The sequence below is a fragment of the Penaeus vannamei genome, chromosome 23 (assembly GCF_042767895.1).
Source record: "Penaeus vannamei isolate JL-2024 chromosome 23, ASM4276789v1, whole genome shotgun sequence".
Classification (NCBI taxonomy): Eukaryota; Metazoa; Arthropoda; class Malacostraca; order Decapoda; family Penaeidae; genus Penaeus; species Penaeus vannamei.
Genome location: NC_091571.1, coordinates 29,033,183 through 29,055,682, shown reverse-complemented (window position 1 = coordinate 29,055,682; position 22,500 = coordinate 29,033,183). Strand labels below are relative to the sequence as shown.

The 22,500-nt window shown below is 39.6% G+C and overlaps 1 protein-coding gene across 14 annotated transcripts; it reads right to left on the bottom strand.

Annotated features, from left to right (window-relative positions):
* Window positions 1–3,098: 3,098 nt before the first annotated feature.
* On the bottom strand, window positions 3,099–20,679 carry cib (thymosin beta cib). 14 transcript variants are annotated; one of them, XM_070137858.1, is made up of 10 exons: window positions 20,519–20,679; window positions 12,867–13,044; window positions 10,925–11,038; window positions 8,738–8,851; window positions 8,164–8,277; window positions 7,060–7,173; window positions 5,621–5,734; window positions 4,947–5,060; window positions 4,208–4,321; window positions 3,099–3,727 (listed from the first exon to the last, which is right to left on the bottom strand). In XM_070137858.1, exons 2-10 carry the CDS (start codon window positions 12,997–12,999, stop codon window positions 3,702–3,704), a joined length of 957 nt encoding a protein of 318 aa, XP_069993959.1. In that variant the 5' UTR covers window positions 13,000–13,044; window positions 20,519–20,679; the 3' UTR covers window positions 3,099–3,701. The 14 variants fall into 14 exon arrangements, with proteins under 14 accessions (XP_069993959.1, XP_069993958.1, XP_069993960.1 ...); XM_070137857.1 differs by lacking the exon at window positions 20,519–20,679 and adding an exon at window positions 20,078–20,102; XM_070137859.1 differs by lacking the exon at window positions 20,519–20,679 and adding an exon at window positions 19,719–20,000.
* Between the last annotated feature and the right edge of the window lie 1,821 nt (window positions 20,680–22,500).

Below are 22,500 nucleotides of genomic sequence, written 5' to 3'. Positions count from 1 at the left end.
CTCTCTCTCTCTCTCTGTCTGTCTGTCTCTCTCTCTCTCTCTCTCTCTCTCTCTCTCTCTCTCTCTCTCTCTCTCTCTCTCTCTCTCTCACGCACACATATGCGTCTGGGGAAGGAAGAGGAACAGCGAAAAAGAGCCTTTAGGAAGCGATCAATGGGTAATACGGGTAGAAATGGGTGTCAGAAAAGTAAAAGAACCCTAGGAATTAAACATGCATGGTTCGTACACTTATTTTGGTATCAAAATTTCATGACTTTCCAGAGAGGGTTTCTGACTCTTTTCAGTTTTCCTTGAACATTTGATTCATATTAACGATACATATTTCACATTACAATATATACCATGACTGTAATTCATAATTGATGATGTCAAATATAAAAGATTTGAGGAATGACTTGTGATTGTGCTATATTGACACTTAATGACTAGTTGCTTATAATATATCAACATGTATCATTTTAGGCTATGTAATTTTTCAACTTTTCATTCAGTTACCTCAATCTTTCGAAGTTTATTTTGATTTTTTTCTAAAGATTTTTTTTCAGAATATAAATTGACAAAAATATCTCGGTCAGACTTTTCATGGTTCAGGACAAATACCAAATTTCCATGATTTTCCAGATTTGCAAACAAAATTCCATATTCCAGGTGTGGAAATTTTCCATGATTCTCCAGGACCCTTACGAATCTTGGACATGGAACACGGAAGGAGGTGAAGTATCAAGAAGAACGACAGGAGGGGAAGCATCCAGAGATGCAGATGGAGAAGGGGAAGATAAAGTGTGTAGAAAGAGTGGGAAGAAGAGAGGTAGTGGGAACATGAGGAAAGGGAAGATGGATGTGTAAGGATTGTAGTTGAGAGATGTGAGGGTGAATGAAGACAAACATTCTGTTGAGTCATGGAGAGAGAGGGAGTTGAGGTTGGATGGTAAGGGGTAGGGAAGAGATGCTGGGGGGATAGTAAGAAGGGTGAGGAGCAAAAGACTTCTGGACTCACAATTTTGAATCTGAGAGCTGCAACCTGAGTCAAGCTTGTAGGTAGGGCAGCTCTTATAAAAATATATTAGGGAAGCCACCACAACTGGCACACCTGCCTATTTATGCAGAGTAGTTTCAATGGTCATGACCAGGTTGGGTACATGAGAGGGCAGCGTACCGTGGAGCAAGTACTTGACCAAAACGGTAACATTTTTGACATTGATGGGAGAGGGGTCAATATGGTCAGAGTAGGACTTTCCGCCAGTGTAAACTTCACCAGGAAGGTCATATCTATGAAAGGCAACCTTGGCAGAATTAGAATTATGGCGACCACTGGGAGGAGTAGTGTTGCACTGTACTGATTATAGTCACCGAGGCGGGTAACAGGTTGTTTTCAGTCTGACCAATCATCCGGAAGATGGAAACGGTTCCGGTACAACTATTAAGGCTGGGTAGGATAGGTTTGCCAGTGGGGTCAGTCAGGGTAGATAATGCACGAGCTTGGGACTCAATGTAACTGACATGATCCGAACAGCTATGGAAGTACAGGGCCGAAGGAAGAATCACAAAAATCGATCCCATTTAGCTGGTCTAAAACGAGTACTCAAAAGACTTGTAGAAGTAAAAATAGTAAAAAGACGAGGACAAGGAAGATAGTGTGGTGTGGAGTGAAGCAGTACTGTGGGGAGGAGGACAATAAGTATGAAGGGTATTAATGAAAGAGGAGGGGATAAAAAGTAAAGAAGACAAGGATATTGGGAGAGAAGAACATATTCAGAAGGTTGAGTAATGACCTGGATGGATGATTTGGAGAGGAGGGGGTAGTAGTTGTAGTAGTTTAAAGCCGGGAACAAAGGAGATACAGGTCAGGAAATCAGAGATGTTAATTTCAGATAGGTTAGCTGATGAAGGGGCAATCCCCAATGACCCTAATAAGGTTACAAAGTTCTCAATATTGGCCATAGTGCAACTGAAATATATGGGGAAGAGAAATGGTGTACCACTTAGGGCCCTTGGAGGGAAGGGCTCCCCGAGGTCAGTTAGGACCGACACAAAGCCAGCTTTTCATATTTAAGCATGGCTCCTACACCTTAAGAAGTGAATAGATAGGACTGAAGAGAAGGAGAGTGAACAGGGAAGAAAAGATCATGGATAATTGATTGAGCTGAGGGCTGAGGCCCAAAGTAGTAGCGATCCAATATAGGGCCAGTTATTGCTTGCTATGCCAACCCCCATAATAATAATGGGCATGGAATTGGGGGGGATCATCATGATCAAAATGAAAATCTAATAGTAACTTACAGCCTGCAGAATAATGATAATCTCTATGGCTTTGTTAATTACAACTGAATTTAGTGAATTTCATGTATCACTCAATTTAAAATGAATAAAAAATTGGTCATATAAAACGCATAAATGGATTTTATCAAATCTTTATCATGGGTTAAGGAAAGAGAATATTTAGTTTGTCAGGTTTCAAAAGGTGATAATAAAGTTTTAGCGAGTACACATACATATAGTAAGCGATATAAATATACCATTAGATACTGTTATAGACGTATATGTATATAATTTGTCTTTGCAGTTTTAGAATTTCTTATTCTTGAAAAAATTCATGTACTTATATTTTTATGGGGTATTTGATTCCATTTCTAAAAATCTTGTCTATTCCCTAATGTTATCTGATTATTAAAATACTAACATTCATGTTTTGTTTTTTGTGATTCCTTATAAAAAGTAGAATATTGATTGTGTGATTAGCGCAAAAGATCTTCAGCCTGTAATTTTCATTGTCATTTTTTTTCCTTTCATATATGAATAAAAAAAAATCTCTACTGCAGGTGTTTTGAACAACTGAAGGCTGGGTGATTTGGTCTAAAAGATCAGAGTTAATTTTTGGTAAGTTTTATTCTGTATGCCATTCATTTCATCACTAATGACTATTAACAGCACATTAAGAGGTTGGAACGTGAGGTTTGAAATTGTAAAAGCCAATTGAAGATGTCAAAATAATCAAATTTCAAAATTAAAACATTTCAAATGTCTAAACCCAAGACTAAAAAGGCATAAAACCATGAAAATAAAACTGGAAAAAACGACGGTAGAAATAAACAAAGGAATACAAAAGCACTTTATTGGCTCCCAAAATCACATTTACTTGGATGCCCCAAAAAGCAAATTAATTTTGAAACAAGGCAAAGATAAATTCTTTATAAACACTTAAAAATTCATGTAAATGCTAACAATTAAATGCAAATTAAATGGGGTAAAAATTGAGACTCACACATTACAATCCTGGCAAATTACAAATTCATTGTACCTTTTGGCAGTTTTCCATTACCTGCATGGGAGACCTTTACCTTCTATTGAACAAGGCGGAAGCAAGGTGAAATTTTGGTCCACTAGCATTGCTGATAAATTACTAGGAGGGTGCACAAAAGCAATGAAAATTATCATGCAGTTTCTAAATGTCCCTTTTGCACTTCTTGCCATCGCCTTGCTATTGGTGAGCACCTTGATCTTATCACTAAAGCAAATAATAATGACTCAAAGAATAGCATATGATATCCGGTTACAAAATCAGTTGGTTTACCTATACACTTAGATTATCAAAGTACAGTACAAAACATTTTGGCTTGCAGAACTATCAGAAGTTCTAGGGAGAGCAGGGAGGATATCACTGGGATGCACAGTGAACATAGATGTGTTCCTGGCAAACCTTGTTAGGCCTTCTTCTCTTCCTCAATCACTGTAAAAGATATGCAAGAATTAAAGCAGAGTTAAATACTCTTAAAAAAAAATATATAATAATATATATACATATAATGTATAATGTATATAATGTATATAATATATATATATATATATATGTATATACATATGTATATACATATGTATATACATATGTATATACATATGTGTATATATATATATATATATATATATATATATATATATATATATATATATATATATATATATATATATTGATACTTTCTAATACTTGTCTTCAGCCACACTAAGTGCTTATGATATCAGGTGCAAGCTGAGTTTTAAGAATTATCAGAATGGGTAGTTCCTTGTTACAAGTCTGCTAAAGGGGGAACTGCCCTTGTGTGGATGATACTTTGGAGATGTGACAGCAGAGACAATTACACTCTGCTTCTCTTACCTATATGATAAGTATCTTAATAAATAATAAGTTAGAAGAACTAACACTAATACTTACTTTCCTTAGTTGGAAGGGTATTCTTCTCTGTCGTCTCAGCCTTCTTCAAAGCAGAATGGTCAAAGCCCTCAATACCCTGGCGGAGTGCCTGATGTTCCTTCTCAGTCTCAATATCTGGAAAACTCATTTCAATCAGTACCCACAAAATAAAGACTTGCACTTCATTTATAAAGCTTCATAAAGGCATTTCAGGCAAACATGTGTATTGGTGACAAGAACACAGTAGTGCATAAAAATACAGACAGCACCACATCTTGACATCTGTTCTTATTTAACAATACATGATCAACACCATCCAAGAATATGCTTGTCAGGACAAACTTTGACAAAAGCACAATCATATTGTAAAAGAAGCAAGGTTATTCAATGACAAGTATATGTTAAATGATATACATTGCACATTGTAACTGTAGTTGCATGATTATGTGCCATGCAATTTGTTCGCTAACTTTAGATAAATGATGTATTTGTATATGAAACATTAACATATGATCACACGCACACAGACACACAATGATTATCCGAAATGATTTCTTAATCTTAAACTTTGTAGTTTATATTAGTAAAAAAAACTTTAAATCCTAAACCCAATATTACCCCAAATAAAGTCAGTGTACACAAGACGGCAAGTAAACAATGGTAAATATTAATCTGTTAGGAGAGAAGAAACAAAAACACAGGAGAGAGAGAACAGGAGTTAACATGTTAATCCTCTTCATTAAAGACCATGCACCTCAACCTGCTTGGGAGGGCAAAACATTTCTTTCAACTGTCTCTGTTGGCTTCATTTCACTTTTGTCGAAGGACACCAATCGCTGAAATATGCCCTGGTGGGTACGCTCCAGCTTAATATCTGTTGAGTAATGTTCTAAACACTACATTTGCATTAAACACTCCTACCATTTACTACGTTACTCTCACAACTTTATATAATATAATCTAGAACAACTATTAAATTCTAGCTCATACTTTCTTTTTAAACATTTTAACTGAACAATTTCATATGCTATGTGAATCTTCTTAAAAAATAAAGGGTTTAGTAATCACTTGGCAATTTCTACTAAGTTATATATAACTACCACAATAACAGTAAAAGCCTCGAAATTAATGTAAAACCATGAATTTTTTAAGGCAATGTAAAACTAGAAAACCCAATGCAAAGCTTCCTACTAATTAAGTCTCTGTACTACTGAGACCATTATAATGAGAGAGCAAAAAATATATTTGACAGTTCCTCTAGGCTTGTCATTGGTTGTATACAAGACTATGCCTTTAAAATGAGGTCTAATGTTAAACTGATAAAAATTTGTTTCATTCCCTACTCAAACTGAAAGTAAGTCACACAAAAACCTATCATATATTAACTGCATCAGACCCACTCTCCAAATCAAATAATGAAGGCTACATCATCACCTTCAGGTGTAGGGAGAGATACCCTTTCAGTTGTGGAAGTCTGTCGCATGGTTGACTTATCAAAAGTTGCAACACCTTGGAAAATATTTTGATGGGTTTTCTCCTGTTCGATATCTAAGAGGAAAGTTCAGAAAAAATGTAATGTAAAGAATACAGAATGAAATTGAAAGTAGCAGTACATTAACAATTCTAAAACTTATTCCCCAATTACCTATTAAAGAAACCAGAAATTTACCTATCACACAGAGGTCTTTCAACACACCTTTCATAAATGATAGAAAACAATGAGAAACTCAAAAGGTTTAACATTTTCTTCTGTTTCTTTCTTATACAGAGATTTTTATGTTTTTTATGATCTTTTGTCCCTGTTAATGGCATGCAAATAATGCCCATACATCTAAATCTAAGTATTTTTAGAAGAATGTGCAATTATTTCCAAAAAGAAAAATTTGCTAAAGTATGGAATATGATCTTAATATTTATACATGTGTATACACACATTATATATATATATTCATAAAATATATACAAACATGTATTTCATCCATATACATATCTGTATACATATGTATAATATTCAATGTGGTCATCAACAAATATAATTCTTATTTTCCCTTTTGAAATGTAAATGAAGGTTTCATAAATTACATATCAAATAAACTAAATATTTTTTAAAAGTCCCTAATAGCCAATGAAAACACGTTCTGTAATTATGAAATGTTAGTATCTTATGAAGTTGATTACCATTACGTGAAAAAATGTCAGTGATACAAGACAAATGCCATACCAGCATATTACAGAGACCATCATCATTTTAAGGACATACAGGATAGGTGACATGCAGTTAAATGCCCAATTTTGAACTTTCTTGTGTATATATATGTACATGTGTGTTTTATGTAATGTTAGACATGTATGTATATACACTAGACTTATAGAATATTAATTTTTCATATATATATATATTTTTTTTTCAAGAGAGCCCTAATACCAGTATCAAATCTATGATCTCATGACAAAAGAGCAAAATGACACGAGGGAAATACCTATTTAGTTTCCTCATGTTTTATATTGCTAAATATTTCTTTCCTGGAACTAAAACAAGGATCTTCCATAATACCCTGTTCACTATATTTCTTCTCTTAAGTTCTGATATTCTACTCTCTTGAATGCAGAAAATGCTCAGAATATAGACCTTTGTTACAAATTTTCCATTTGCTAGTACTGTTATAGTAAAAGAAAGCTACGTTACTTTATGTGACAAGAAATAAACTATGCTGAGCCAATCTGCTGATTCTTTTGTATTCAAATACAAAAGGGATGAAAAATTTATAAAAAACTAAATGGCAAGCTTGCAATTAATAGTAGTGCTAGTCTAAGCTCTACACCCAATAATTCCCATTTTGACCCTTCATGGATGCACTATCCATGCATGATACCTTCTTTGGCAGGTAGGGCAACCTTTTCTTCGGTCTCGGCATGTCGCATTTGGGACTTGTCAAATCCTGTTACACCTTGGAAAATGCTCTGATGTGTCTTCTCAGTCTCGATATCTGTCGCCCCAAAAGTAATCAGGAACAGTAAATAAATGTAAAATGAGCATTAAAAGTAAATCAATAGAATATTCACACCAGGTTTCAGGTAACAAAAGTATCAAGCACCTGATCCTGTAAAGTCACATAGTAATGTGATAAAGAGTGCAATCTTTCATGAGTTTTCCATTATTTCATCAGAAATCCTGAGGATACATCTAATATCCGACTGGATTTTTTTTTTCCAAATAAGCACACTACAAACTGTACTAGGTCAGCAAACTATTGTGCTTTGGTTGTTTTACTGCAGCATGTATGTTGTGTATATAGTGTTCCTTTATATCATCCTTTATTTCCCCAAAATTGACAAGTTAGGAGCAATTAATAAAAAAAAAATAAAAATAAATAATAACTAGTACAATGCCAGCTGGAAAATGATCAACATGGAGAGGTTAGAAGACAAACAAAAGGGCAAAATAAATAAAAACATACCTAATGAACTATCAGTAAAGATAGCTTTAGAGAAAAAGAAAAAGGAGACCAAACTTTCTGCAAGTGTTAGGGTAATTTATCTGTATTTGTAGCATCACTGGGAGTAACTAGATGCTTTCTTCAGGTCATAAGCACTTCAGAGGTCAATATGTTAGCTGCAATTACTAGCATTCCAACGTAACTGCTGTAATAGTACTTCTGTTTCAGGCTAAACAGAATCTTTCTAACATTTGCAACTCTGAAGTATTAACCCTTTCAATTACAAGAATGAGAGGAAACCATTGTATTACTGATAATTTTAGCATCAGTTCTGAGACTGCACATCGATAACCGTTAGTGTCATCAGTTTTACCATTTGGTAACAGTAATTCAGTTATATATACTTTTTAGAGAGATTAGTTTTAGAGGTGAGTATCTTTTCTCTTATCAAGTATTCACCTCAGAGTGCTCCCCCAGTTTAAAGGGTTAATGCTTTTAAAGGTTACAATGCAGCAAACAAGGTATTGTCCTTCATTCTACCTTCTTTGGCTGGTAGGGTAACTTTTTCTTGCGTTTCCGCATGCCGCATAGAGGTCTTATCAAAGCCTGTTACACCCTGGAATAAACTCTGATGTGTTCGTTCCGTTTCAATATCTGCAGGTGAAATGACCCAGCAAAAATCATTAGTTACTCTACTTTTGTCTGCAAAAAGTTAAGGAAAATGCAGGTTGTACTACAACTATCTGCATTCTTCATATACAAGAATGCTACAGAGAGGAGAGAAATGTTGGCTGAAATACGAAATAATAAGAAAAGAACATAAGGAAAGTTGTACACTTACTTTTGCCTCTTCCTCCAGCAAATTTTCTATTCAACTTCAAATTACAAAGAGAACTAATTCAAACAAAATAGAATAAAAGAATCTACACAACAATGGTGCATTCTCAACATAATTAAACCTTACACGATCAATAAATGACAGAACTTCAAAACAATAAATGGAAAGGTGAGAGAAATAGAAAATGTAAAGTGCAATAATGCTATAACAAATAAATTCATCAAATACAAAAAACAAAAAACAAAAAAAGGATCACCCAGATGTACAAAGACACACCTTCCTTAGCAGGTAAAACAATTTTTTCTTGGGTATTGGCATGCTTGAGTTGTGCAGTATTGAAGCCTTCGACGGCCTGCAGATGGGCCTGTGCTGCCTTCTCTGCTTCCACGTCTGAAATACCATGCATGGCCATGCACCAATGTATAAACATGAGATCCTAGTAGGGCACAATAGCACAAAAGAGCATGCATGAAATGAGGCATAGGAGTTTGGTCCACAAATTGGAAACGGATAAAGGGTATGAATGGGAGTGTGAACGATTAAGAAAAGTGAAATTTATGAAACAATAAATTTTGCATTTTGACAGTATGGGTGCTGGTGACATGAAAACTTTCTTGATGATGAAATTTTAAAAATATAATCTTAGGAATGAAATGGAGAGAAAGTGAAAACATTCTAATATTGAGCAACACAATCTATAATATATAAGAAAATACAAGAATAAAAACAAAACCACTGTTAAAGAGTGGGAAATAGTGTTGCAAAAATATTTTCTATTGTAAGTGTAATACTGTATATCATTATTATGGCCTTGTTTAGGTTTATCCTATAAATCTTATAAATAAAAATCAATAATTATGTTTAATTAGAAGTTTATAATAATATTTATCTTTAAAATTAGGCAACCATCTTTTTAATATTTATCTAAATTATAATAATTTTGTTTAGTGGACCAAGCTCATTGTGGCAATAGGCCTTTGATAAATATTACATAATAAGTACTGATAAGTATGAACAATATCCTGGAACTTATAAAAAAAATCTTGCAAATTTACTTCCAATACTGAAATATAATCTATAAAAAATAGTTCATCATTACAGTACTCATTATTAATGATATGTTAATCAAGGGTATGGGCAGTATATCATGGAATGGCAACAGTAGATTGCACTTCTTTATTACCTTGCATAGATCAGCCATCCTCTGAAGCCAGCTAAGGGATTTGCAAGAACCCACGCCATTCATTATAATATATATAAATAAATCGCTTAACACTTATCAATCACAAGCACTCCCTTTACACGGTGCTGAAGCAGGACCCAAAGCACCTCATACATTTCTCACTTACAGATTCGTTAGGGCAAGAGAAATGTTATTGCCATAGCTGTAACTACAAGAGAAAAACAGAACTCCTATAGCTCAAGCATGGAAAGAAAGGTACAGATACATACCGTCAAGCAAGGCTACATATGCATATCCCAGAAGGAACTGCATGTCTAATCAAAGCACCTGTTTATACTTACCGCTACATCGTCAGGTAATTAACCGCGCCCTAACCAATACCACTGGGACAACTTCCCAACAAAAGGAATTCAAATGGCATGGAATGCCCGTGCGAAGGGCGGGACCAAGAAAGCTACAAATTCCACGAACTCTCCACAAAACTACAAAATTCTTTCTCCCACAAAGCAAATCAAACATCCATAAATGTCAAGGTCTCCCAGGATAACTTCCGCCACATCTTCATGGACCATTCCGTGATAAAACAAAGGACATTCCAAGTTCATTTCCCTTGAACCTAAACAATTTAAATTTATAGGTAGCAATAACCATGCAGCTCCTGCCAGATGCCAAGCTTCAGCGAAGCCCAACAATACATACGTCAACGAACCGCAAAGGTCAAAGTCAAGGCCACCTCCTTTAGTCTTCATCGCTCAACTCGGCTTGGCAGCGTGCCATCTAGTTGGCCGGAGAGTTCACTATCGACCAATATCCTAAAACACCATTTATTATATCAACAAAATAAATATTTATACTAAAAATCGAGGGAAACCTTACGGAAAGCTAGTAATCCGAAATAACTTCAGCTAATGGAACTCGAGTACCTACCAAAATCCAACAATTCCAGGGTTTGAAATCAAATCTTAGTTTTACCCTCCTCTGATTTAAATAACTTATTTGGCGTACAGACACAGATAATAACCAGGAGCGATGACGGGAAGAGAAGTTTCCGAAAGAAGCGTTTACGACTGTGCGCAATCAAAGTGTGGCATAAAGAGTGAATGGAAAAGTATTGCAGTCTACGCGTACGCAAGACCCACGTAGAGTGAACTAGTGCAGCGTCACAACCATAGGCGAGTTTCGTGAATGGAACGAATCAAGAAGGTAATCATATTATTAAAAAGTGTGAGGCAGCGAGTTGTACCTCTTATGCGAGAGAGGGAAGACGAGTCTCATCCTACCTTGACTACTGGGGAGGACCAACTTCTCAGAGGTGGACGTTCGTTTGAGTCTCTCGCTGCGAAACTCGCTGATGTTCTGTAGATGTTCTATGTGTTGCTTCTCTTGTGCCACGTCTGTCTCGTCATGCAACAGAAGCAATCATGCACACATGAACTCTAGAAACTAAAAGTAAGGTCTGTGCTCAAGGATGTAGACCGGGGAAAACCTTGAGCAAAACTTAAGCTAGGTGAACACAAAAGATTGCCTGCATTCCATCCTTGGCACAAACTTCCAGGTTTTGTATGAGGACCAGACAAAAAGAAAGCAACAGCACTATGCCAACAATGCAAGGCCAAAAATCGTAACTATAGAGATCATGCTTCTATAAATTCTTAATTTTGGAAAGTCTACAATTAAAGTCTATTTCCTTAATTTATAGTAGTTCCTAATCTACATTATTCAAACTAATTTGTTTTGCATTTAAGTAATAACGTTCTTGACAACACGCCAATTACTATTTACTTCTAATTATACCTAATATCTAACTGTACTTAAAACTAAGGGTTACATAATTTATCAAATACATTTTGGCCTCACCATGCATATGTATAAAAAAGAAAAACACATGCAAGAGTCAACATGCAACACTCAGGTGCACAACACGCTTAAGTGCAAAAAACAAACAAACAAAACGCAAACCTTCCCAAACATCCATTCCATACACAACACTAGCCTCTGCTTCAGCTTTCGCAAAAGAAAATCACGGGGGCGAGGGGCTGAGGGGAGGGAGGGGGGTAATAACAGGGACTGCCCGTTTTCCCTTGCTGCCTTTGTCAATACTAAGTCTAATCGCTGCAGAATGCCGGTACTTAATATACATGCATTTCACACACACATTTTATATATATATATATATATATATATATATATATATATATATATATATATATATATATATATATATATATATATATATAGTAACTGCTACAAGCTGCCGTGTTCAAGTATATCTCCTACATATACTGTAGATTATGAAAAAGGTAGCGTAAATATGGCAGCTTCTAAAATAAGGAAGTCTTGTATCCTAACAAGAGATAAGCTGTAGAATGATGCAAGAGCTGCTAAACCTCATCTACTAATTCAGGACTTTGGGATGACTACAACTGTTTTGATAGCGCCTTGCTAGCACCTGATACGTAGCTGAAGCATTCTATTGTCAATGACTATTACCGTTATCCAAAGCAAATAAAACGGTTAGCACTGTGGAGGTGCACCTGCACAAGCTGCCATTCTCTGTACTTTGACAAGCGATAATAAACTTACTAGGACAACCCGTCGACTGTACACGACGTGTTGCAAAGATACTCGATACTGTTACAGGAGCCGAGACACACCTACGGCGTGGAAACTGCACGGATGGCAGGAGGCTTCTCTCACAACGCGGGAATACATCTCCGCTCTCTCCCCTACCAACCACAAGGCAACTATTCCACTAGGTATTTAGGCGTAAAAATACAAACCATGGGAGGGAAACCGCTCAATTCAAAAACTCAAAACTCCTCTCAATCAGATTTCAAAACAAATCAAACATTCACCTTAGCTTGCGGCCAGCCGTGACATAGGCTTTTTACATTCACTGTGGCTGGGGTCCTGCTAGTCCTACAATGGTATTTGGATTGTTTTGCCTAAATATATACTCTGAAAACAAAGACGGGGCTAATTATTACGAGGGGAGGGAAACCTGGCTCCAGACAGCCAAGTTAGCGATTTCCGCTTGATCAGCTACACACTCCTTCCGCCGGACGAAGCACACAACACACAACTCTTGTCCTCGTGCCCGTCTCACCTTCCTCACACCTCTTGCCTCTTTCTAACAAGCAATTTTTCTTACACACTTTTTCCGGTCCTATATTCCCGCCGTCCTCCTTTTCTTCCTCTAAAAATGAAAAGTCCCCAACTCACCCTCCTTGTTTGGCAGGCGAACCTTTTCCTCCGTCTCGGTCTTCTTAAGGTTTACGGCGGAGAATCCCTCGAGCTGTCCCTTGAGGGTGGGGTCAACCTTGGGAAGGTCCTTGAGGGGAGTTTCGGCGCTCATGATGGTGGTGGTAGGTGGTGGTGATTCTGGTTCGAAGGCTAACTTCTGGGAGACGAGAGAAAGAAAGAAAAATGTTAGCGTTACAGTGACAAAATACGAAGGTATTGGTGGGGAGAAAGAGGCGAAGGTGTGAAAAGGGAGAGGGGTAAAGGAAAGGTAGTGGGTAGGGAGAGGGGTAAAGGAAAGGTAGTGGGTAGGGAGAGGGGTAAAGGAAAGGTAGTGGGTAGGGAGAGGGGTAAAGGAAAGGTAGTGGGTAGGGAGAGGGGTAAAGGAAAGGTAGTGGGTAGGGAGAGGGGTAAAGGAAAGGTAGTGGGTAGGGAGAGGGGTAAAGGAAAGGTAGTGGGTAGGGAGAGGGGTAAAGGAAAGGTAGTGGGTAGGGAGAGGGGTAAAGGAAAGGTAGTGGGTAGGGAGAGGGGTAAAGGAAAGGTAGTGGGTAGGGAGAGGGGTAAAGGAAAGGTAGTGGGTAGGGAGAGGGGTAAAGGAAAGGTAGTGGGTAGGGAGAGGGGTAAAGGAAAGGTAGTGGGTAGGGAGAGGGGTAAAGGAAAGGTAGTGGGTAGGGAGAGGGGTAAAGGAAAGGTAGTGGGTAGGGAGAGGGGTAAAGGAAAGGTAGTGGGTAGGGAGAGGGGTAAAGGAAAGGTAGTGGGTAGGGAGAGGGGTAAAGGAAAGGTAGTGGGTAGGGAGAGGGGTAAAGGAAAGGTAGTGGGTAGGGAGAGGGGTAAAGGAAAGGTAGTGGGTAGGGAGAGGGGTAAAGGAAAGGTAGTGGGTAGGGAGAGGGGTAAAGGAAAGGTAGTGGGTAGGGAGAGGGGTAAAGGAAAGGTAGTGGGTAGGGAGAGGGGTAAAGGAAAGGTAGTGGGTAGGGAGAGGGGTAAAGGAAAGGTAGTGGGTAGGGAGTGATTGGAAAAGCGGGGTTTATATATATATATATATATATATATATATATATATATATATATATATATATATATATATAAATGAACAAGTGCATCTGCAGAATAAATCACAAATATACCATAAAGTACCAGCCATCAAACCGAATTTTTATCATCAAGACCGGTGAGATCACTGACTGCCGATGGAAAACATTGGAGTAAAGAAAAGACATCTAACTTGCCAGTCCCACACATTACTCTCTCCAGCATCCCACACGCCGTTCCGAACACGAGGCACCGGTACTCTTAATGTGTACACCTCTCGTTAAATTGTATCACTGTCTGCTCCTACATTTTTTCCGGGGAAATGGTAAAATAAAATGTCTAACGGGATAGTTTCTTCAAAGAAAGAAAGAAAAACAAAAACGTGATGTGAATAAAAATGGCGATATGACATAACTGATGAAACCCTGCAGGAAGAGGGCGTGTAAAGACGGTTTGCAAACACTCGACGCGCCAGAAATTGGGGGCTTTGTATCGAACTCAGAGCTTGGCGACGACTCCAGCAATATACAGACGTTATGATTTTCCGATACTGGCAAAACGTCGAAAACACAAGGTGTGTTGTAGGGGGGTAAATTCGCGCGCGCACCCGTTATCGATACACACGCGGGACAGCCGCACAGCCGCGAGCTCTACTTTAAAGTGCACCCACGCTATAAAATACCAAATGACGATAGATTGTGCCTAACTGCCGACACGGTTTCCCCTTCTGAATTCAGGTCTACTTCCGTTAGCAGGGGGCAGGGAAAACTGGGGGAGGGGAGTAGAAAGGCGGATTACAGATGGCAGCAACCGGAGCAGCAGCAGCCAGCAGGGCACTCCAGGGTTTGGCCCCTTTGTTTGCAGCCGTCCTCACCCTTCGCCAACGCTCGCAGCCATCAGCAACCTACATTCTGGTTCTCGCTCACTCTCTCTAATATTATTCTTTCGGTCTCATAAAAATAGAACAATTGAGTATTGAAGCGAAAACGATGCCCCGTCGGTGTAAAAATAGCATTATGTAAACAAACCGAAAAGGGCAGACCTTAAAAAATGAAAGAGCAAACGTATAAACAAACAGGCCGGGCCGACCGCGGTTCCGCAATCCACGGAGGAGAGGGAGCAAGCCGAGAGAGAAAGGGACGGAAAGAAAACGCCGAGTTGCGAAGCGAAGAGGAGGAGAGAAAATAGAAGAGCAGAGTTTCGGGACAAGTGGAGGAGACGTGAAGGAAAGGGAAACCTACGTATCGTACGGCTACATCCTCTACATTGAACAAACATCCTCTGCCCTCAGACCATCGCTACGGAGCCGACCACAGACGCAGCCAAGACCGTTCCCGAAACCCAAGGCGTCTGGAGGGCAGGAATTCCGTCCGATAACACGACCGAGATCTAAACCAATTACTAATTTAGACCTCGAGGAGAACTAGAGGATTAAAGGCATTGCAAAAGCCTCCGATTACTCCTGCTGGGCGAACGTACGTATGTGCATGTGTATGTGTGTACATGTGTGTGTATGTCTATGTATGTGTACATGTGTGTATGTCTATGTATGTGTACATGTGTGTATGTATGTATGTGTACATGTGTGTATGTATGTATGTATGTGTACATGTGTGTATGTATGTATGTATGTGTACATGTGTGTATGTATGTATGTGTGTGTACATGTGTGTATGTATGTGTACATGTGTGTATGTATGTATGTGTGTATGTATGTGTGTACATGTGTATGTGTGTAAGTATGTATGTACATGTGCGTATGTATGTACATGTGTGTATGTATGTACATGTGTATGTGTGTACATGTGTGTGTATGTACGTGTGTGTGCACATGTGTGTGTACATGTGTGTATGTATGTACATGTGTGTATGTATGTGTGTACATGTGTGAGTGTTTGCGCGTATGTATGTGTGTACATGTGTGAGTGTTTGCGCGTATGTATGTGTGTACATGTGTGAGTGTTTGCGCGTATGTATGTGTGTACATGTGTGTATGTATGTATGTGTGTACATGTGTGTATGTATGTATGTGTGTACATGTGTGTATGTATGTATGTATGTACATGTGTGTATGTATGTGTGTACATGTTTGTAAATGTGTGTGTGTGTACATGTGTTTGTAAATGTGTATGTGTGTGTGTGTGCATGTGTTTGTAAATGTGTATGTGTGTGTGTGTGCATGTGTTTGTAAATGTGTGTGTGTGTGCATACATGTGTTTGTAAATGTGTGTGTGTGTACATGTGTTTGTAAATGTGTGTGTGTGCATGTGTTTGTAAATGTGTGTGTGTGTGCATGTGTTTGTAAATGTGTGTGTGTGTGCATGCGTTTGTAAATGTGTGTGTGTGTGTGTGTGTGTGTGTGTGTGTGTGTGTGTGTGTGTGTGTGTGTGTGTGTGTGTGTGTGTGTGTGTGTGTGTGTGTGTGTGTGCATGTGTTTGTAAATGTGTGTGTGTGTGCATGTGTTTGTAAATGTGTGTGTGTGTGCATGTGTTTGTAAATGTGTGTGTGTGTGCATGTGTTTGTAAATGTGTGTGTGTGTGCATGTGTTTGTAAATGTGTGTGTGTGTGCATGTGTTTGTAAATGTGTGTGTGTGTGCATGTGTTTGTAAATGTGTGTGTGTGTGCATGTGTTTGTAAATGTGTGTGTGTGTGCATGTGTTTGTAAATGTGTGTGTGCATGTGTTTGTAAATGTGTGTGTGTACATGTGTTTGTAAATGTGTGTGCACATGTGTGCATGTGTACATTGTGTATGTGTATGTATTCATACATGTATAAATGTGTACATGTGTGGTGTGTGTGGTGTGGTGTGGTGTGGTGTGGTGTGGTGTGGTGTGGTGTGGTGTGTGTGTGTGTGTGTGTGTCAGGTCCAGTGATCTTTGACCCCCCTCATTTGTATACATGGCTATAATTTCAAATGGTTGGCGATTGGTGTGACTAACGACATAGCGGAAGACTGGGGGGAAGGGAGATGGTCTCTTGAACAGTGGAACAAACCGCAGAAAGGCAAGGGGAAAAGAGGGAGCTAGCGTAATATCTGCGAAGGGGGGAAAAAGGTGATGACAAGCGAAAAAAATCAGTTCAATGTAAAATCTCTCAGTTCAGTTCAATGTAAAACCTTAACTAACGGCGCTATTTACAAGAACCACGGTTGCTGTAGCGTGTCTGACGCCACCGTCTTTTTCGGCTTGTTCCGCTCTACCCTCATACACCCTCCCCTTCCATTCGTGGCCACACCCAGTCACAAAATCAAAAAAGTGCCCCAATCATCTGCTTAGGCACTGGCTTGCCAACCGGAACATCTGGCACCCCATTGTTTACTCAGTCCAACACTCAACCCTATGCCCTTTTCTCCCCCCCCCCCCCCCGTGGCGTCAAAAGATTATCGCATAAAACATCCCCCCCACCTACATGACTACGGAGATAATGCAGATTAAAAAATGGGGTGAGATCGTTGTTACCAAGCCAGCGAGCAAGACCCTTATCGCAGGGATCGTGAGAAGCCGCCGTGAACTAGACTTATCGCTACATTCAACAGCTTTGTCACGTTCATGAGGAATAGGTGAATTCATAGAGATGAAAATTATGGGCGAATTTTTAAAAATAGCTTGTATTCGGGCAGGAGAATTACCGAGTAGTGTTAAACGTCCTTATTGCTTCACTATTTCATGTGCAATATAACGGGCCATATTAATCAACTATAGAGCCCATTTACAAGTAAACCGGGAAGTGGCGTTCGTGTATCGCGGATTATGGGTCGTACAGCTGTCTAGACTAAGAAAAAGAGTTTCACGGTCAGGTAAATAACTAACTCGCCTGCGGACATGCACCCTGTGGCTATCATGCATTATCAAACAGTCAACTCCCGACTTCTAGGAACACACTGATCCTGCGTGCACATAGTATACACGAACAAACAAGATGCCTTCTATTTTCCTGACCTCAGGACCATGAAATTATCCTGAAAAACACAAGCCAACTGTTCGCACGCAGTGTAGCTTGTGCAGCTCTCGGCTGCAAAGGATGCCGGCTGCGTGAGCCGAGACAACCATCAGCTGTTCCACATAACGGGAAAGGGTGAGGGGTGAGGGTAACCCAGGATGGGAGAAGGGAGAGCAGGAAAGGGAGGGAGATCGAAGGGAGAAGAGTGAGGGGGAGAGGAGGGAGAGAAGGGGAGCACAACACCTGGTCTGTGAGTCATCCCCCCAATCTCGAGAACGGGCGCCGGCTGGGGCTATTGGGGGTGGAGGAGCGGGTGTAAAGATACCTGGGAGAGTGGGCGTTGGGAGGCGTTGGGGCATGCTAGTGAGACAATGGTGAAAAAACTACATATTGCGTGGAGAGTTACTAACACCGATAAAAACGGGTTTTTGACGAAACAATTATTCATAAATAAGGCTTTTGAAGTACCGTAAGTCCGGTTCCAGGACACACTATTAATTTATCAAATTTCGAAAAACCGTTCTCTCTGGCAGCCTACAGTTCACTGAGGCGGCAATACCCAACTGACAGAAGGTTCCTGAAGTGATGTCAATGTACCAAAAGTGACAGATGGAGTTAACAGACTTGCGTGGAATGGAGTGCACACTGTACTTCCTGCTCAAATTGGGAGATAATATTAACTTTACCGTTTTGACAAATGCGCAGTATTACCTGCGCCGATTTGAAAGTGTACGAGCGTGCCCCGTAGACTAACCGAGTTCTCGGTCGCCCGAAAGCACAGACTGTTGACTCCGCGCGTTGCCCTTGACATTCACATTAAGACTCATTTTGCTTGTCAGTGCCAACATTGGCAAATAAAGAACCCGATTAATCTCGGTGACATCGCCATTAATTTACCCCAATTCTCGCCTCTTCATAAGAATATAGATGTTACTTGGAAATATACTTTCAGTTGTGCCGCGTATTGTGAAAATGGAACCACTTGAACTTTTAAATAAAGAGAAAATCAATATTGGATTTATCGCATACAAAATGAAAATCTCCAAAAGCATCAAAATGAAGAAGAATCTCAAAACTAGTCACTTCGTCGCATTCAACAGGCGAGGTAAATATTTTCCCAGCCTATCTCGCGCACCCCGCTCAAGCCACCCAAAGAGGGCGTGGATAGACTAGTAGACTAAGGGACTAACAAAAGCTATCATTGTTGCGGTGGTTTAACGATGGGTGTTTCGCAATTTTGGTCGTATAAAATTAAAATACCTTTGAACAGTAAGAGGAATGGAAGACTGCTTGTCACTTACTTGTAGCACCAATTATTTTCTCCAATTTCCCTTGCGGCATAACCTAAAGTGCTACTTTTGAAACCATTATACGTACTTCTATGAATTACCTATTTGACAGCCTGGAACAGTTGCTTTAAATACACTCATACATATTTGAAGTAATAGAGCGAATCAGGCAAGTTCAACGTACAACACGCTTTCCGATAAACATTTTCCCCACAGCATCCTCCCTGGCTTTGCGCGGTTCTGCAACCTGCACGCGGTAGCAACACTCGTCTTACCTCGGTAAAAGTATACGTGTCTAAAGATACAAACTACGAACATGGTACCCACTATCTTTCTTCTGAAAAGATGTTCAATTTCATTACCCTTTGATCCAACTACTAAACATATTGAGCGAGACTGGGTAACGCGCCATGCTTTAACATAATGGTTGTGGTGTCTGCTAGCTGTCCAGCCAGACTGCCAGCCCGAGCTCAGACATTCACTCAAGAACTGCTTATGGAACCCATACGAGTGAGCTGGAGGGTTTTTTTCTGCACAAGCTGTCCCCTGACGTTGTATAGGTATGGATTTTCTTACCGTTTCCGCTTCTACCTTCGCTAGTCACTTCACTACTCCGCGGTTACTAACGTCACAACCTGCATTGACACCTTCCGGGTCTCAGCGTACTTTGACCAGGCCCTACTCCTCATTGGATTCTCCACTCCTGGTAGGACATCCGTAAGTCCACAAGTTCACAAAATACTCAGAGGCTAGGCAAACGACATTAAGAATGTAAACCCCACACCGCCCCGACGTAAAAACACAAGCCGCAAACACGTCGCCGCGTGGAGCGCCAACAGGCCGACTAGCCGACCAAGCGTTGTCTGGACTGACATCTGTGATCATGGAAAACAACCATTTTCGCCCAAGAGCGCGTTGACTGAAAAGTGCTTTACCATTAAAGCTCACGTTTACTACGTCTACTACATAACGACTTCAGTACTTCCATCAAATGAGCAAAGCCGCATACAAGCAGCCCCCCTCCCCCCTGCCACACCCTCTCGTCAACGTACGGCCGCCACGCCGGCTTCGCTCGCTCGCTCGCGCGCGCCAAGCCCCGGTGGCGGTACCATTCATCTAGCACTAGTCTTATGCTCAAGCTACATACAAACCATAACCTGAAAAGAGGCCACTGTTTCCTATATGTTCATGATACCAAGAAGGAAGAGACATCAGCAATAGCTGATGGGTTGCAAAACCGCACACTCGCAAACTGCCGTTGGGACAAATCTCCTTACGTTTGAAAATTTAGAATACGTATCATTAGATTTACAAATGACAAGTTTAATACGATTTTACACTGCACTAATTTCACTGAGGGAAAGACCACGTCCTACCTCGTTGAAGTCCAATGCTCAACTGGCGAGCCGCGTAGCCGCATAGAAACTCCCTAACTGATGACTCAACGATCCGGGTGTTGCCAGACTCGCCACCTCACAATATTTTCCACCAATTCAAACCTAGCGACCAGAATGAGTCATAGGCGACACCATGATAATTACACCATAGTCAGAGTTCCTAGGCAAAGGTAAGCCCGACAGAAAGTTGAACACCAACTCAAACCGGGCTGCTACAAGAATAACCGGTCTGCGACATCTACTCATGACAATCATTATCGTATAACGATAGTTGGGGAAAACCAACGGCATTATTTTCTTTCCCGGGCTGTATCAAAACCGATTTCCATCATCTAAATCAACGTAAGAGTGAAACTTGATCATCATTTTAAGTCTTATAAGGATAAGAAAAAAATTGCAAGACGTGTCACGCATCAATAGCTCCACCCTCGCAATGCTCCTCCCTCTTTCCTCTCTCGGCAAGGCGCTCTCGTTTCTCTGCTCTCTACTCTTACCTTTTCCTAGGGCTTGCCGTCTTGAAATGTCCCCCGCTGTACAGTACATCTATTGATCAGTTTACTTATTTGTATATTTGCATGTTTCATCATGAATTTCAACTATATTAAAAATTATTATCTTTATTATAAACAGAAACGATAATATTTAATGTAGTGTTTAATGACTCAATAAGCGGGCAATGGAAAAAAAATATGCTTGAATAAATACACATAAAAACATTGTTGACACAATTACCATGTTTTGTGATAACATCTGTGGTAATCATATCAAAGGTAGAGCTTATTACAGAGTGCTAATTCATATAAAGGTAAAACATTTTCAAAACCCCGTCAGCCTGAAAAAATCTAATCTCTCTCTCTCTCTCTCTCTCTCTCTCTCTCTCTCTCTCTCTCTCTCTCTCTCTCTCTCTCTCTCTCTCTCTCTCTCTCTCTCTCTCTCTCTCTCTCTCTCTCTCTCTCTCTCCGTGTATCTCTTTCTGTCTATATCTCTCTCATGTATGGTATATATATATATATATATATATATATATATATATATACATATACATATATATACATATATATATATATATATATATATATATATATATATATATATGTGTGTGTGTGTGTGTGTGTGTGTGTGTGTGTGTGTGTGTGTGTGTGTGTGTGTGTGTGTGTGTGTATGTGTGTGTGTATGTATGTATGTATATAATATATATATATATATATATATATACATATACATACATATACATGTGCGTGTACGTTTGTCTTTATATATCTGTGTCTGTTTCTCTCTCTGCTTCTCTCTCTCTGTCTGTCTGTCTCTCTCTCTCTCTTTCTTTCTTTCTTTCTCTCTCTCTATCTATCTATATATATCAGACATTCATGTACAAGTTTACGTAGGGACTCAAGTCAAATGTATTGTATGCCCAGGGAGCTGTCGAACAAGTACTCTCGTGCAGCCAAATACATAAACCTTCCTAAAACTTGGGCCCTGGAAATATAATACCTAGCTATACCCCCTTGTACTCATTTTTCCTTTCCTCCGCGCCAGTTTTCATTAAGAAACATTTCTTTTGCTTTTATATATATAATTTGCTGTCCCACCGATGCGACTGTCTTACGTGCAGATATTATGTAAATGAGGTTTCTGGTGTCATAGGACTGACAGATGTTCACCAGGTCGGCTGGCGGGCTGACACGAGGAACTCCCTCCCCCTTCCCTCCCCTACCCCCCGTTTCCCCTCAACCGAGAGAGAAAGAGGTGATGCAAGTAGAGCATAGCTCCCTACGTCACTTCCGCTACCCTACGCGAATGGGAGACAAAGGCACGTGCACGAAACGCACAGATTGGGGTAATTATCGCGGGACATTTTTGGAGAACAGATTCATTTTTTTCAGGGTAACGAGGTACTAGAATCTTGAGAACAAGCGTGTTTGCGTATGGAAATAAGGTGCGATTTCACAACAGCCATAAGG